Source organism: Mustela lutreola, chromosome 1, assembly GCF_030435805.1.
Source record: "Mustela lutreola isolate mMusLut2 chromosome 1, mMusLut2.pri, whole genome shotgun sequence".
Lineage (NCBI taxonomy): Eukaryota > Metazoa > Chordata > Mammalia > Carnivora > Mustelidae > Mustela > Mustela lutreola.
The window spans coordinates 242,523,957-242,541,783 of NC_081290.1; the positions used below are offsets into that span (position 1 = coordinate 242,523,957).

A 17,827-nucleotide genomic window follows, 5' to 3' on the forward strand; every position below is an offset into this window, starting at 1 on the left:
GGCTGGCACACAAGGAGGGGAAGAAGAGTAAGATCTACCAGAAAGTAAGGCCGGAGTAAGGCTGAGTAAGATAGGACCAGGACTTTAAACTTTATTTCAGGTCCTATTGAAAGCCATTAGGTAATTCTTAAGTCAGAGAGTGACATCTTATTTATGATTTCCAAAGATCAGCAGGGCTTGGTACAAAAAATGCTTGGGGCAGAGGCGAGTGGGAAGGATGCAGGGAGGCCCGGTGGGAGCCTGTGGTGCAGGTAAGAGATGAGGGACTTGGACCAAGGTTGGGAGCAGGGGAGGAGATTTGCTAATGGACTAAACGTGAAGGTGAGAATAAGCCCAAGGGTGACTCCCAGACTTTGCGCCACGTGCTGCACGAAAGGTACAGTCATTTCTAGAGTAGCCTTGAGGAGGACAAGATTTGGGGAAAGATGCAGGTCTGTGGAGAAAATCAAGAGTTCTCTTTTGGACCTGTGGGGTTTGAGATGTCTTTGCACAGTTGCCAAGCAAGCAGTAGAACAGAGAAGTTTCTGGGAGGCAGAACTAGAGACAGGATTTAGGGGCCAGTGGCACATAGAGGCTATGAAAGCCAAGGGAGTTGATGAGTCATCTGTGGAGTAAGAATGTTTCTTCAGAAAAAAAAAAAAAAAAAAAAAAAAAAAAAAAAGAGGCTATCTTCTCCTAGATAAAGAAGAGCTGAGCCTGGATGAGGGCCCCAGGGCATTTGAACATTCAGTGGACAAGCAGAGAAGATGCTGGTAAAACCCAGGAAGGAGAGAAACCAAGAGAGGCTGAGTTATGGAAGCTAAGAGAAGAAAGAAGTTTCAGGATGGAGAGTGTGGTTCACTGTTTCAGATGAGCATGGATGAGCTAAAGGAGTGACCTCTGGTTTTTCCAATAAGAGGATCAGAAACCTGACTGGAGTAGGTGTGGGAAGAATGTGAGGGATGAATATGGATACCGCCGTGCAGACAGCTAGTTAGTTCATGAAGTCTGGAGCCTTCAGATTCTGGAAGAGAGGCCTGGGAACGTACATTTTATTTTAGCATGTCCTATAGGTGATTCTAACCACATGTCAGCATGAGCACCTCTGCTTTGGAGTGCCTTCTGCAGTCACTGAGATAAAAGGCAAGGCCCAGAGAAGGAAGGCCCTGTCTCAAGTCTCATATAGCCTCCTAGAGCTCAGTTAGGCAGGACCATGTCCATTGTGAGAGACAGAAACCCAAAGCTAGCCTAAGTAACAAAGCAAATACTTTGACTCCTCTGGCTTCCTAGCCAGAGGAGTCCAGTCCAGGGGTAGTCCTCTCTCCAGGCAAGGTTGGAGCCCAGAACTCAAGTAGCCAGTCTCTGCTGTTGCCTCTTTGCATTTTGGATTTACAAGCATCCACAAGGAGGCTATATCCACATGTGGAACTCCTGGTTACAGAGGACCTCAGCCTACGACCATCTGTCCATGTCCATGTCCCAGGGTCTCAAGGTAGACCTCCAATGGGTACTATTGCCTCTGGGACCCATCAGTGAAGAGCCCTGGGATACTGTGGTAGGCAGGTTTGGGCCCTGGGATGGATGGAAAGTCCACCAGAGCACAGAGATGAATAAGGAGCAGTGGCCCAGTGGGAAGATGCGTGCTGACTTACATACACAGACAGTAAATAGTCACAGCCCTATAGGTTGGCACCTCCCGAGGCCCCCAGGGAACTGTGCCTGTGCTGTCCCTGCTGCTGAGGACACACCACTTCCACTTCTCTGCCACACAAATTCTGGCCCGTCATTCAAGGCCCAGCTTCCAGACTCCCCCTCCAACCCCGAAGCCTTTTTCCTCCCATCCGTTCCCATAGGACATGAGCAGCACTCAAAAGCCTAACATTTTAGGACCAGGTCCTAAATGATAAGCTCATTTTGCCCCAGAGAGCTGAGGAGTCACGCTGAAGGATGGCTGAAGGCAGGTAGACCAGCCGTCGCACAAGCATGTCAACATATGTTTATGGGGGCTTCATTCTCCTGCTTGGATCCACGCCAGTATTTGTTTGCTAGGGCTCTGGAAAGTACCACGGACCGGGTGGCTTGAACAACAGAGACGTGCTTTCTCACAGTTCTAGAAGCTGGGAGTCTGAGATCAAGTGCCGGCACGGCTGGTTCCTCCTGAGAGCCACGAGGGGGAAGGATCTGTTCCAGGCCCCTCTCCTCAGTTTGTCGATGGCTGACCCCATGTTCATGGGATGTTTTCTTCTATGCCTGTCCAAATTTCCTCTTCTTGTAAGGACACCAGCCCTGTTGGATTAGGGCTCACCCTAATGACCTCATTTTAACTCGCTTACCTCCTTAAAGCCCCAATCTCTAAGTGCAGTCATCTTCTGAGGTCCTAGGTGTTCTGACTTCATATGAATTTTGGGGAGCACAGTTCAGCCCATAACAAAGCCTGTGACTGGGCTTGGGGTGCAGAGGTGACAAAACCACTCTCGCTGCCCCAGAGTGCCGTGGTCTATGGGAGACAGTGACAGGCAGGGCACAGTGGGGTGTGGGATGTGACCTGCAGGGCTCCCCACTCACCCACCCTGTGCTTCCTCCTTCCAGCTCCGAGGCAGAGCCAGACTGCCGCGGCAGTGAGGCTTCCAGTGCCCAACCCCATGAGGAGAGCCCCCGGCGGCCAGAAACCCCACCCTTCCTGGAGCCCCTCACCAGGCACAGCTCCCTGAGAGAGGTCTCGACCAGGAAAGTCTCGCCACGGTGCCCTGAGGAGTCACAAGCTGTGCACGGTGAGCAGGGAGCTTGCCTGGGTGGGGGCCAGGCTTGCTTGGTCCTGGCAAATGGGGAAGGAACGGAGACTCCCCACAGCCAGTTTTTTACCATAGAGGATCCAGTGACAGGTCCAGCCCTCGGGCTTACAGGCAGCAGGGCTGGGGTGTAAGTGGGAGTGACCCAGGCCCAGCCTTCTTTCCCCAGAGAAGCTTTGGAATCTCAGGTGGGCAGGTGGCAGAGGGGCTGACTGGCTGTTGTGTGTCCCAGGCTGGCGGAGATAAGGGGACTCCAGCACCCTCTTGCCTGGGACAGTCTCCTCTTGGCATATCTCCTTAGGGGCCCATCTGGTGTTCCATAGCCCAGTAGGGAAGGATGGGGCTTAGCTGCCATTGGACCACAGGCAGCCAGGAGCAGCACAGGGCATTAGCATGCTTGGAACATGCGGAATGCCCTAGAAGTTTACACAGTAATAAATGCACTTCTACTAAGCACCTTTAACAGCTGAGGGTTTTCCCATACGTGGCCCCATTTCATCCTCAGGACGACCCTGTGGGGTAAGTGAGCTCACCCTTTTACCCGTGAGCAAACAGACTGTGTTTTCCCTAAGTCTCACAGCTGGTAAGCTGTGTGGCCCAGGGCCAAGGGCCTCCACACCCTAGAAAGTTGTCTTTAGCAGCCAGTTTTTTTAAAATAAAGGTGGCCTTGAATGTTTTGACTTGGTCAACAGCAGCTTGCGAGCTCGGGGTGGAAAGAAGCAGGCTAACAGAAACTTGCCACCTTAGGCACCAGCGGCCTTGGCTGCCCTGGGACAGTCAGGACTCAGCTTATCCTGCACATCCCTCTGGTGGCAGAGAGCAGAATTTCCACCTGAACCTAGGGTTGGTTTCCCAGGAAAACCAGGGCTGAGGCAGGCCTCTTAGAAACTCTGGATTTACCTTCCTTGTGAGCTTTCAAAATAAAGGGGGACAATTGTCATCCGAACATATTTGCTCAATAGCATTGTGGTGTGGTCTGGAAGGGCTTAGCATGGCCAGTGAACAGAACACTACCCCCTGCCCGGCTGGGGCAGCCTGCCTCTGTCTGCTCAGGCTTGGCCTCTGTCTCCCTGGGCTCCAGCCTCCTCATTTACAGGTATGAAGCCTGCCTGCCTTTCATTCCTTCCCTCCATTTCTCCTTGCTCCTCAATTGCCAGGGGATCTTAGGCAATTTACAAGAAAGACATAAAACAAAATTCTACATCTCTCTCTCTCTCTAAAAGATAAATCCTCAAGATCAGGGTTAACCAAATGATTTTAGGAGGTAGAAACCCCAGAGAGGCAGACTGTGGTCTTAAGCAGTTGCTCTAGGGGAATCATAAATTTGATCCTGAGTTTTCTGGCAGCCAGAGTTAAAAATGAAACACAATCATTGTTCTCACTGTTCATGAGAAAAACAACATATTGGTTTGTGGCAAGTTCCAGATCTGGTAGCCCTTTCCCTAGTGCTTCATGTCAAACAGACAGCACTGGGAGATGCATGAGTTCATGTCCTGGGTGAGGCTGTCTTGTACAGCATCCCTGCCTGGCCGGCGAGGGCATCACGATCACCCACGACTCAGTAAGAGGAGTTCTTCCAGGGAGATGGGGCTGGGTCAAGACATCAAGGCAGTGTGGCCAAAGACTTTTGTTTCTAAGAGTCCAGCTTAATTCCAGGATAAAATACAGAGTAGACAGAGACGTGGACAGGCTGCATGACTTTCAAGCGAACTTTTGTTGATTTCACCGTCATGCATCACATTTTTGATCATTGCTAGGCAGACCCCATTGTAGAGGTTAAAACCTCCAGCACGGTCTCAGAGCTGTGGTTTGTGTGGCTAGTTATGATAAATCAGTTACTTTACCAGATCCTATAGGGTTGATCACTCACCACCGTTTTCACTTGAGTAAATGGCTCAGAGCTGAGCCAAGGGAATACCAAACCAGGCCAACCTGGCCAACCTGCTTTAAGAAGACTCCTGGTTTGCACACCCGTGCTCATCCGGCATTATTTACAATTGCCAAAGGGGGAAATGACCCCCAGATTCACCAAGTGGTGAGTGGATAAACAAATTGGGCGACATCCATATAATGAACTATTATTCAGTGTTAGAAAGGAAGGAGGCTTTGACACATGGTCCAACGTGGATGAACCTTGCAGACATGATGCTGAGTGAAGTAAGCCAGACACGCAAGCCAGAACAAGCATTACATGATTCCACGTCTGTGTGGCACCTGGAATAGTCAAATTCATAGAGAGAGTCAGGGGGTAGGAAAGTGGGGGGTTAGATTTGTGGGTACAGAGTTTCAGTTTGGGATGAAGAAGTTCTGGAGGTGGATAGTGGTGATGGTTGAACAACAGTGTGAATGATCTTATGGCACTAAGCTCGCCTCTAACGTGGCAAAAATGGTACCTTTTGTGTTACATAGTGTTTCTCCATGACTTCTGGGACTACCTCGGCTCATCGAGGAAGCTACTGTATCCTCAAGGTTCTTTAGTACAGAGCATCCCCAAGAGGATGGCCTGAAATAGAATTTAAACCCTGTATTATCAGGGCTCAGTGGAAAAGGTTCAGTAATGCTCCCCTAAAACACCGTTCAGTGGATCTTTGAAATCTCGTTTAAAAGGCAGATACGTAGGTTCCTACCTACAGAGATTCCGATCTGGTGGGTCTAGCTTGGAACCAAGTAGGTGCATTTTATGGAAGCACCCCATGTGCTCCCATGCAGGGGGTGCCACATCCTATACTTCGGGGATCACAGGAGAGCAGCTTCCAAGAGGGCCTGTCTGTGTCAGTTTGTTGTGACGTGCACACTGAAACAATTAAATGAATCAAGCGCGTGGGTTTGGGGCGTAAATCAGAGCTGTGGGGCAGACTGCCCCCATCTTATTCTGCTTTAGAAAAATTGGTATTTCTCCATTTTTTTTTTCTGGCAATAATTTGACAACAGGGATGGTCCGATGACCTACAGGGCATACTGATAGTCTGTAACAATAAAACAATATTATTATTATCATTAATACCATATGGCAAAATACTTATCCCTTACTCCTTTTGGAGTGGGTCATGCAGTAAGAGCTCCAAAAGCGCTCCCTAAAAATAAATATAAATAAAATATAAGATGAAAAAGGGAACCGGGCTTGCTTTATGCTGCTCAAAACGACTGGATCGAATCATTGCTACCCACCCTGTTGTTCCTATTGTGGTTAAAAATGTGCACATGTGTGTCCTATAAACACCAGCAATGGAAAATCGCTTGTAAATTTTAGCCAATTTTAATAAGTTCCATTCCACAAAGTGAAAAGGCTGAGGAGAAGCAATAAAATAGGAGCCTGACGCTGCCTTCTACATTTCTCAGGAAATTTCTCCACCAGCAGACGGAGGGGCTGTAGTAATGGTCAGCAGGATGTAGCTTTCCCAGAGGCCTGCCTGCCCCTGCTGCACACTGTCCAGCCAGGCTGACCCTGCCCTGCACCTGCAGAAGGGAGGAACAGGCCCAAACAGCCCAGGAGGCTGGGCCCTGGACCCCTCCACAGAGCTCCCCCTCAAACCCGTGGCTTCGATATGACAGGAGGCCTGTGGGACAAAGAACCCACCAGACAGAACAGGATCATGTGGTCTCCACAGTAAGGAAAAGAGGGGAGTCAGGGGCCGAAGGAACTGGCATATCTTGTCCCAAGGAAGAGAAGCCCCCAGAAGGGATTGGATTGCCATCTGCACCCCACAGTCTGGCTAATGAGAGCTGACGCCCAGTTCTGAGCACTGGCAGGGTGTGGGGCCCAGGATTTCTTACCAAGAGAGGGCTGGGCCTTAGCTTCAGACCTCCCCGACCCTGTTCTCCCACACCCACATCACTCCTGGGGCGTTCTTTCCTTCCACGCCCCCTTGTCCCACCTGTGTGCATGCGGTTCCCCATTCCTTCTCTGAAGGAGAGGTTCTCTGAAGGAACTACCACAGGGACCCGGAGCCTGAGACCAAATCTGAGGGCCCAGAGTGGGAATGAGGTACATGCACATCTCTCTCACCCTGAAAGGCCAAGGCCATGTTCTTCTGCATATGATATTCATCTCGCTCAGCTAGTTCTCAAGACCCACCTGAGTGGAGGTTCTTCAGTACGCCGCCGTCTGTGGAATCCTGGTTCCTGAAGGGTTTGGGAGGCTTTGTAGGGGAGTGGGAGAGGACGTAGAACTTCCTGGAGCTTCCAGGCTTTATTGAGAGCAACTCCGGTTTGTCTGCTCCATATATGGGACGTTGATGTGAGACCAGCTTTGAAGAGCTGCTTTGCTGAAAACGAGCATACAAGTGTGCACAAAAGCACGCATATATCTATGGGCATGTGTGAATACATGTGTGCACATACACAGGGACACATGTATGTTAGTTATGGGTGACTTAGAATGATGGCTCATAATTTGAGGCATTTTCTGAATGATCACCGTACCTGTCCCAAAGCAGGGTCTCAATATGAAACCAAATACAAAGGTGGGAGGTATGTGTCATAGGGATGGGAAGATGCAGTCTGGAAAAGGAAGGGGTTCAGTCAATTATGACTATTAGTCTATAAAATGTGCCACAGGAGAAAACCCCATAGTTTTCCTGTAAGTTTAACTTCCTCCCTCCCTGTCTTCTCTCCCCCTTTCTTGTTTTCTACCACAGCTCTGCAAAGGGCCAGTAGCTTCCAGTCTCCGAGTCCCAGAAAATACCAGAGCTGGAGAAGAAAATTCCAGTCGAGTGAGTCATGAGCTCTCTGGGAGTGGGCCGGGAGGGGCATGGGCAGTGTCTTCTGGTCAATTCTCAGGGGCAGCTGTTCTCATTCCATGCGTGTCCTCTCTGACCTGGCCTCTGGGATGTTAGGGGCAACGAAAGAAATAGAAGGTTGACTGTTTCCACTGCTGACTCGAGGAAGCATTTTCCAAGGATTTAGGACCTTTCTTTCTCCTTCAGCTCCCTAGTGTGGAATCATGGAGCCTTAGAGCTCTGCTGTTGCACATGGAAGGGTATTAGTAATGATTGGCCGCAAGCTTTTTGAAACACAGATGAGGAAACCGAGACCCAGAGCCTCTATGTGTTTTCATTCTGTGCACTCGAGTTGGACTGACAAATCAGCTGAATGACCTCATGCAGTCATGGGCATAGCAGTGAAGGAAGCCGCACCCACATCCATGCACACACCCATCCGTACAGACACACCTGCTTCTTTCTCTGAGCAGGCTGTGATCCCAGCATCCCTGTGAAGAACAGGGTTGGGTGAGGACCAGTGACTACAACGGACACCAAGGCATCTGGATATACCACTAGGGGGCGCAGCATCCCCACTCATGGGGGCACCGCATTCTGGGGCTGGCTGCAGTTTCTGTGGGGCCTCCCTTACAGGGCAGACATCCCCTCCCGGGCCCTCTAATCCATCTCCAAGTCCCCCTTCCACCTTCCCCTGCCCCCACACTCTCTCTCTGGGCTTTGCTCTGGGAGAGGTGGACCCAGGAAAGCCTTGGGTTAGACAAAAGTTTCTAAAAAGAGCCATTGTTGAAGTTGGAACAGAGCACTAGTTAGTTGGCTCCTTCCTTCTGAGTCAGTGTGGACTCCTGGCCCATGAGTCATTCATTCTCCTAGCAACCCTCAGATTCGAGGCCTCCCCTCCCTTGGGTGAGGCTGGGATAATGGGTGCCTCTGGAGCTGGACTACAGTGGCACACCGGCAAGCCACCCCACCCAGGGCACTCTGAAATGACTGTGGAATCATCTTGCAGTCTCAGGCACTGAGGGTGACAAGAAAAGGGGGAATTTAATGTTTACTGAATGCCCAGGTCACTCCATTTCCCCTTCCCCACCAGCCCCTTCTCAGATTACAGGAATTCTGCTTCTGTGGGGTGGGGCTGTCCGTTTGGGTACGGATTTCACCCAGTGCTAACAGCTGACTTCACTGAGTGCCGCTAGTACAAGGGGCTCTACTTTGCCCTTGAGAGGTTCCTCGGGGTACGAGCAGTGAGTCTGGTGGGGGCCCCTGGTAGCAGGTTAGGGGATGCTGGAGGAGGCACGGGAGAGAGAGGACAGCTAACCAGCAGCATGGTTTCTGGGATGCCCCTGAGGGCATCGGCATGTCTCTAGTTATCCCAGATGTTGGTTCTCAAGTGTATGTAAAAGCTGGTTTGAGGGAAGGCCTTCAGTTGGGTCGTTTCTATGGGCCTGGCCCAGAGGAGGTGTCCAGTCGTTGCTTGCTAAATGAGTGAGTATAAATGAACAAACACAGGAACCAAGAAATGAGGTGGCTGGACCTGGTGCAGAAACAAACGGAACCCATGGGCTCTGCCTGTGCAGGAAGCTGCCCCTAGAGGGCGCTCTCAGACCTTGGGAGACTGGAGCATTACCTAAACTCCAAATTCTGGGAAGCTTCATCCTGGAATCCCGGTCTTTGTAAGAATCCTCACAGCGTCGTTTTGTCATTTTCACTTTGCCCAAGAGGAAACCCCAGGGGGCAGCACTGGTCCTACTGTAATAAGGAGCAGAACCCGGGGCTCCGTCTCCTGCGTCCATTCACTGCCCCATCAAGGCTAGTTGTGGCCCCAGCACTGGTGGGAGGACAGAGGGAGCTGTGTCAGTGCCCTTCTCACCCTCCCCCTGCTGACTGTAGTCTCAGTGACCTCTAGAGCCAAGGTGAGAGGTCACTGCCAGAGGGCCCAGAGAAGAGGCAACTGAGCCAAAGGGGGCTTGAGGGCCATAAGCCAGGCCTGCTCTGCTCATCAAGCCCTGGCGTGATGGGACCAGCAAGGCTGGCAGCACCCGGGACTGAGACAGCCTGGCTGGACCGTGCCAAGCGTCCACGGGAAACAAGAAGGAACCTGCAGGGAAGGACCTGAGTTGGTGAATGAGGAATCCCTGAGCCTACAAGTTAAGAGAAATCCCTGCCAGGGTAGGGGTGCGCAGCCCCCTCTGGAACAGGTCAGTTCAATGGTGTCATTACTGGCCACAACTTGTGTGTGTGGGAGGAAGAGAGGGATTGGAGTTCATATTTAGCTAGCGTGCTGCATTGACTTTGCGTTCTATCCCAGGCACCACTTTTTATCCATTTTGGCCTCCCGGTGAAGCAATGCTAGCCATCTTATTTTTCACGTGAGGCAAATAAATGTCAGGCAGCTGGTGTGGGTGTGAAGCAGTGTGGGGTTCCAGGTCCCCTTTGCATCCTCTGAGGGAACCCAAAGACATCAGCCACCTCAGGCAGTGAGATCTCCCTTTGCCTCTCAGCGTAGCTCTGGCCTTTCCCTCCCAGGTGGCAGTTTGACGGGCAGGTGTCCCCTGGAGCTCTGTCCCAGTTCTCCTGAAGTCAGTGCATGAGGAACGAGTGTGCAGAGAGGACTCCCCCGTGGTGGGAGTGGGGGGCAGGGATTAATAAAAGGAGAGAGGGAGCAGCCCTGGGTCGTGACCTCATGAACCCCAAGGCTTTCCTGTCAGGTTTGGTTCCCAAGGTGTCCCTGGCTCTGTGTCAGAGGTTCCAGAGATTTCCTAGGGGGAACAAAGAAACAGTCTGTTGAGCCAAGGGGACTCTGAGACAAGCTGAGGAGTTTGATTCAGGAGGTAGCTGAGGGAAGGGAATGAGGGGGCAAGGAAGAGGAGGAGGAGGAATTCGGCAGGAATTTGGCAAGCTGAAGACAGGAAGCAAGGCAACAACTGACTCACAGCGTTTGCCTTTTTAGGCTTGAACCATCTAATTGTGGGCTGCAATGGGGGTTTGGGTGACAGGCCAGCCAGCCTCCCCTGCATCGGCTCCTGGCAGCGTGGGACCTTCTCCCAGCAGCTCCTTCCGGCCACCCTCGGATCTCTTCCCCTGGGTTATCTTTTCCTCAGAAGCATTCTGGAGGGCTTCACTTTGGAAGCCTGTGGAACATATGTGTGTGGTGGCTGTCTTTCCAGAGCCCAGGACTGGGATACGTGTTCTGACACACTTGCCAGCGTGTATAAGGAAAGCAGGACAGAATCCTGAAGAACCCAGATGGGTCTGGAAGGAGCTTTTCTGGGGGTGCAGTTGACCTGGTCTATATGGGTTCCACAGGAGGAGCTTTGGGGAAACTGAGGCCGAGGACTGTCTTGGGTTAGGTAGTGAACTAACATCTGAAGGTTGGATACTGTGGAGGGAACTCGGAATGGGTCAGCAGAGTGGCCGCAGGCAGGGAGTCTGATAGGAGTGGGTATACACACACATAGGTTCTGGGAAGTCTCTGGGAGGCAGACTCATTTGTTGGGAGGGTTCACAGGAGAGGTGGCTGGACTGAAGGGTCATACACTGAGTGGACAATTCCAAAACAGAGTGTGGCATTTTCTGAATCCCTCAGAGGACATATCATTGGGATGGTCGGCTATAGAAGTGAAGCTCTTGAAATTTTAGATTTAAGGTTCCCAGAGGGCATGTGTGTGAACTCATGAGACAGAGAGAGAGAGAGAGAGACCTTACAGGCTATGGCTGTCACAATTCTACAGTTACCAGACCAACGGACTGCAGCTCCCACAGGGCGGAATTCAGCGTGTCTTCAGGGCCCCAGCCACACACTCCTTTCTCACTTCACTCTGAGTACACACACTGCATCTCGTTCGTTCCCTGACCAACAGGAGCTTGGCACGAATCCCACGCCATATGCTTCAGATGATTTGATGCTCATTATAACCTCCTTCCCTAGTGTTCTCTTAAAATCTCAAACAAACCATCTCATCGGAGAGCCCCTTGGCGCCCATATGAGAAGGAAGAGCCGGATTCATTATCCGCGGTGGCCCACCCTGCCCACGCCCACAGCTGAGGATCTGGCATTTTGTGGGAAGAGGCCTCAGGTGGTTTGTTGACTAAGTGACTTAATGCAGCCCAGACCCCACCCACGATGGCTTTAGGGGAAAATTTAGAAGTAGGCATCGATTTCTAAGAGATGTCCCGGAGACTCCCTGTTCCGTCTTTCGGGAACATCCTTATGGGAGTGTGAAGTGTGATGGTTTCTAGACTTTTCATCCTCCAACCTCCATTCCCCCACAGGAGGCTGCCACTCCTCACCCTTTCCTCCTCAGGTCAAAACTCTGGGCACCAGCACCTCTCAATCAGTCTCCAACACCTTCCTCCCTCTGACTCTATTTACCAAGTTGGAGCTTCTCTTAAAATCTCTTTGTGATAAAGTAAAGTAATAAGCGCTCTGTAATGGAGAGTGTGTTCTTTCCTCGGTAGGTTTGACGCCAGTGAACAACAAAAAAACTATGTCACCTTCAAAGGAACCTGCTCCTCTTTCTTCTTCCTCGTCATCTCCTCCCCCATCTTCCCCGCCATCTTTCTCTTCAACCAGTGTCCCAGGGAATGCTCTGGATGGCTTCTCTCTACCTCAGGTAAATACCCTTTGGGGCCGTGTGCAGGTGTTAAGAAGGTGAGCTGCTCGTAGTTCACCCACTTCCACACTTAACTCTGGATTCTTAGCACTCTTGGGTCACCCAAGTGCAAAGCCAGGGCCATGAGATGCTCTGTCAAGCGTCCCCCCAGGCCTTTTTGACTTGTCGTTTTCATGAGAGCTCAGCCATCCTTCTCAGCCAGCCCTGGGGCACAGGCACTCACTCAGCAGACTTTGTGGGGCACAGACTCTGGGCAAGACTGTGGCGTGCAGACTTGCTAGGATATTAAGCTCTACCCTTGAGGGCCTAGCAGGTGACCTTGAGGAATTCACAGCTGAAGGAAGGCAGACACAGACTGAGGCTCCCTTTGGTGGCACCGGGGACTCTTGGAAGCACATCCCCCTTGAACAGAAAATGGTATCACTGAGATACTCCAGCTTGGACTTTACCTTCAACATGAGTTTATCAAGCCTCCATTAACTGCTGGACGCTGGTCCAGGCTCTGGAATATAGAGTACACAAGATGGAAAGAGGTACGTGTGCTCTCCTAAGCTCCTGTCCTATGACCTGCCCCTCAGGCACCAGTGCTCTTGGCAGGGCACAGACACTTCTAGAATTTCCCTAAGCTCTTCCTTTGCCAAGGGCCACCTTCTTGCATGCTACAAATGACTACTTTCTGAGTGGTGCAAGGCATGAGTCAGGTCTAGAAGGGTCATTGAAAAGACCTAAAGGCCCTCTTCTGCCACCACAGCTCCAGTCCAGAAGGGTAACTGTTTCTCCTTAACTTAGTAATCTCCAAGGAAGAAACCTTGGCCTCTTGGTTGTTGGAGGAACATACCTATGGATGCAAGGTGCCCCTTAATAAGGACCATGGCCAAGCCAGTCATGGAGCATCTGTCCTCCTGTACACATCTGGTCATTCACAGGGGCCAGGCCGGCTCCACCTGGCTGGCCCAGCAGCTTGTCCACGCCTCTGCCTTCCATTATGGCTTCTTACCTACCTAATCCAGCACCAGCAAAGCCTTTGATCAGTGCTGGTACAGGGACTCCAGGCAGATCCCAGCAGGTCCCAAAGCAGCCACTTAGAATGAAGAGCAGCCCTTTGAAATCATCCCGGGCAGAATTCTTTTAGACTTTGGGTGGCTGAGATCTGAAGAGAGGAAGGGAGGGGTCTGTGGGCTGAGATATGCCTCCCCTTATAAATGAATATTGGGAATTCCTAAATATGCATTCATTTTGCCCATCCCCTCTAGGTGACAGCTGACAACCTGCCCTCACAGGTCTCAAGAGGTCACTGCAGCCCTTCCACTCCAATCTTTCTGAGGCGCACCAGAGCCCAAGGGGTACCCAAGGACATGCCCCTGTATCTGCCCCATGGCCAAGTACTGGAGCGGGCAGAGTACTTCATGGTGAGGCCTGGTGAAGATGGCCTTGCCAGCTCCCAGCCCCCCAGCCCTGCAGAGATGGCTTCCGATGGGTGTCACGAAGCAGAGGCCTCTCTTGGAGACATCAGTTTCATCCACAGAGGCCCAGACCCCACTGGAGGGACGAACAGGTGTTTGCCAGACCAAGAGGTATCTCCCAGGGCTGGAGAGGACCCAGGAGAAAAGAACACCAGACCCAGCAAGGGACAGGGGAACAGGTCAGAGCTGGAAGAGGAGAAGAAGTTGGGCTTGAAGAAGTTAGTCCTCACCCCAGAGCAGAAGACAAAGCTACTGGACTGGGACAATTCCATCCCTGAGAGTGTGAGCCTGGAAGCTGGGGCACAGCCTGCCCAGAGAAGTGCTGGCAATGGTAGGGGAGGCTGTGTGCCGAAACCAGTTAATCCCTTGCAGCTCCCCTGGACAGCAAGAGAGACCCTGCCTGCCCAGGGAAGAGCTCAGGAGAAGACGGGGACACCAGCTGAACGGGCTCCACCCAAGTCCCCGCTTCGGCTCATAGCAAATGTCTTGCGAAGGTCCCTGGATCCCTTCCTACCCAACTCAGAAGGTGGGAGGAAGGCCTCTGCCAAGCCAGAATCAAGGAACCTGCCCACCAGCCAGCCGCATGGTAGCACTCGCTCCTTCAGCCTTCGCAAAACCAGTTCCAATAAAGATGGCAGCCAGCAGTCCCCGGGGAGAGATATGGCCAGTAGAGCTTCAGCCTTCTTCTCCTGGGGCTCCCCACCTGCCAGGGCTGCCCAGCCCTCATACCCTAGCCCTCCAGACCTTGCCCTCCGCACCCACAGTTTGCCCAACCGACCATCCAAAGTGTTTCCGGCGTTCCCGGCCCCTCCCTGCCCCAAGATGGAAGATGTCCCCACACTCCTTGAGAAAGTGAGTTTGCAAGAGACGTCCCCAGATGCTTCTAGGGTTCCAAAGGGAAAAATCTCGCTCTTTTCCTCCCTCAGACTCAAAGACAAATCTTTTGAGAGTTCCCTCCAAGAATCCAAACAAAGAAAGGACCTCCAGGACCTCTTCAGCATCCCCAGGGGAGCAGGGGAGCTGATGGACAGCACCCCGCCCCTGGAGAAGCTGGCACAGCCTTTCAATAGCACCGGCCTGGGGCACAGAGTCCCTCCTCCTTCTCCAGACAAAGATGCAAGTAAGTGGCTCTCTCCTAACAAAAGTTTGCAGTTCCTGCTGGGCAGTTAGTCATTCTTACTGGACTAACAATAGTCATCTCTCACTTTCTCCTTCTTCCCAGATTAAATTCTGACAAAAGTAGGAAAACTTGAATTTGAAAAATTAGGAAAAAATGAAGTTTGAAATGATGTTATGGAGAGTTTTTGAAAACAACAAAGGATCAGCCATAATCTCACCATTTCCCAACTGTATATGGCAACTTTTACTAAGTTTTACCCACAGAATTGTATTTTTAAAAATCAGTATATCATAGCTATTACGACACTTAGCACATCGTTTACACAAATGTGGTTTGATGGCTGTATTACATGTAGTGGACATGTTTCATTAAGTAAATAATTTATTTTTTTATTTAGAAAACAATTGTTTTAATAATTCATAGATAATATGTATATGTAAATTATACATATGGATGTATTTCTATTTTACACATGGTATTGAATGAACATTTTTATGCATATAGGTTTTTCTTTCTTTTGAATTGTTTTTCTTTTAGGATAGGTTCCAAGAAATGAGGTTACTGGATTAAAGATGTGAATATTCTTAAGATTCTTAATTTGCACGAACCAACTGTTTTTAATAGTGTGGATAAAGGATCTATGAGAGTTCTCTGGGTTATATCTTACAACTGCATGTTGTAAATATGGATTAAATGGAGGGAAGGGTACCAGTTTATATTTCAGTGCTAATGTCTGAAATACCTTATTCACCATACTGTATTGAGTATATTTTAAAAACATTGCTGTTTTACTAGTCAAAAAATGGTGCCTCTTTTAAGCTTATATATATATATATTTTTTTTTTTTTTAAGATTTTATTTATTTATCAGAGAGAGAGAGGGAGATAGAGCAAGCACAGGCAGACAGAATGGCAGGCAAAGGCAGAGGGAGAAGCAGGCTCCCTACCAAGCAAGGAGCCCGATGTGGGACTCGATCCTAGGACGCCAGGATCATGACCCGAGCCGAAGGCAGCTGCTTAACCAACTGAGCCACCCAGGCGTCCCATAAGCTTATATTTTTTTAATTTACTGTTTAAACACACTCATGTTTTCTTACCAATGGAAACTTAGGCTTTTTCATATTTAAATCTGATTGTAATTTTTTAAATTATTGAAGTAATTAATACATCGGAGAATTGGAATATTCCAACAATACTGCAATATCTTTTTTATTTTTTTTAAAGTAACATCTATTCTCTCCCCCCTCTCCTCCTTGCCAAAGTTTTGGTGTATATCCCTAGAGACAGTTTAGTTAAACACTCACATGGTTTATTTTGTTGCTGTTGATACTTATTTGCTGGCTTTAAATAAACTGTGATTTTCCTATCCCTATTTTGTTAAAGATTGTATTTATTTATTTGAGAGAGACAGAGAAAGAGAGAGAGAGCATGAGCGGGGAGGGGCAGAGGGAGAAAATCTCAAGCAGACTCCCCACTGAGTGCAGAGCCCAATATGGGGCTCCATGTGCGGCTTGATCTCAGGATCCTGAAACTGTGACCTGAGCCAAAGTCAGACACTTAACTGACTGAGCCACCCAGGCACCCCTCCTATCCCTGAGCAATTTTGTTTTTTTTAATTTTTGCTAACTTTTTTCTTATTTACCTTTTATTTTAGAGCTTCAGTTTTCAAGTGAAATATTATTTTCCTTCTTTGGTTCCTTAATCAGAAAGCTACATAGATTAACAAGAGACTATTTTCAGTCACGCTCAGAATAAGCACAAACAGGCTGGAGTTTAACTACATCCTTTATATCCTGTCGTAAACTTTGATGTGTTGTGCATTTTTTGATAGATAATAATTCATGTGGTTTAAAATAAAAGGATACAAAATGCACAGAATAAATAGTCCTATCTCCCTTCCCTGTCCCTGAGCCATCCAGGTCATGTCCCTGAGGACAGACATGATGATCACCAGCTTCTTGGGCATTCTTGCAGACAGAATTCATGCATATAAGAGCAAATTAACATAGTCTTTCTTTTTAACATTAAAGTAGTTCGCTCGTGTTTTAGACACACTTTATATTACACTTTTAATTTTATTTTGGAGATCATCACATATTAGCACATAAAGAGCTTTATGTTTTATAGCTGCACTGTATTCCATTGTGTGGGTGTGGAGGTAGGTAGCCAGTCCCCTAGGATGGCAAGTTTATTTCTGATCTTTCGCTGTTGTAAACTGTGCTGCAATAATGACCTGGGAACTTAGGCCGTTTGGCAGATGTGGAAGTACTGGAAGTAGAAATTCTAGAACGAAGGATCTGTGGACCAGGGATTTTGAGAGATGCTGCCAAATTGTCCTTCATCACCTGGCGCTCCTTCAGCAGAAGATGAGGGTGGTGTTTCCCTAATTGCACTAACCAGTGTGCTACCCAACATTTTTTTTTTTTTTTAAAGATTTTATTTATTTGACAGAGAGAGAGAAATCGCAGGCAGAGAGGCAGGCAGAGAGAGAGGGGAAAGCAGGCTCCCTGCTGGATGTGGGGGCTCGATCCCAGGACCTTGAGATCCTGACCTGGGCCGAAGGCAGAGGCCCAATCCACCAAGCCACCCAGGCGCCCCTGTTTTTAAATCATTACCAGTCTGATAGGTGATTGAGTATCTTCTCATATGTTAAAAAGTCATTTGCATTTCCTTTTCTGTCAGCGATCACCTCTTTTGTTCCGTTTTCTGATAGGTTGTTGGTATTTTTCTGAATCATATGAAGGGACTCTATCAAAAGGGAAATATAGCCCTTTTTTGTGATGGTAATTACAAATATTTTTCCCAGCTTCTTGTTTAACTGTGTTTATGGTGAGTTTTGTCATATAAAAATTTTATTTATATAGAGTAGTTATAAGCAATTTTTCATTTTGTGGCTCCTCAGCTTTATATAATAGATTAGAAAGAGCTGCTTCTAAGTTTATAGAAGAATTTTCTTATAGTTGCTCTTAGTCTTTTTTGTTTGTTTGTTTTAAACTTTTTTACATTTAAATTTTACATCAGGAAACTATCCTAACAGCACATGTGAGGTATGGATCCAACCCTGTTTTTGTTTATGTTTTAAGCTGTTTCCCTGGTTATTCTAAAGTAATTTAGTGACTAACCCATCTTCTCCTCTCTTATGTGAG

The 17,827-nt window shown here is 49.1% G+C and overlaps 1 protein-coding gene across 6 annotated transcripts in view; it reads left to right on the forward strand.

The window, feature by feature from the left end:
* MICAL2 (microtubule associated monooxygenase, calponin and LIM domain containing 2) overlaps positions 1-17,827 on the forward strand; it is a 210,769-nt gene that overhangs the window by 148,849 nt on the left and 44,093 nt on the right. For all 6 annotated transcript variants that reach the window (XM_059136366.1, XM_059136355.1, XM_059136373.1 and 3 more), the window contains 4 exons: positions 2,569-2,750; positions 7,406-7,480; positions 11,945-12,099; positions 13,353-14,682. In XM_059136366.1, coding sequence (XP_058992349.1) covers positions 2,569-2,750; positions 7,406-7,480; positions 11,945-12,099; positions 13,353-14,682 — 1,742 coding nt within the window. The remainder of the gene's footprint in view (positions 1-2,568; positions 2,751-7,405; positions 7,481-11,944; positions 12,100-13,352; positions 14,683-17,827) is intronic.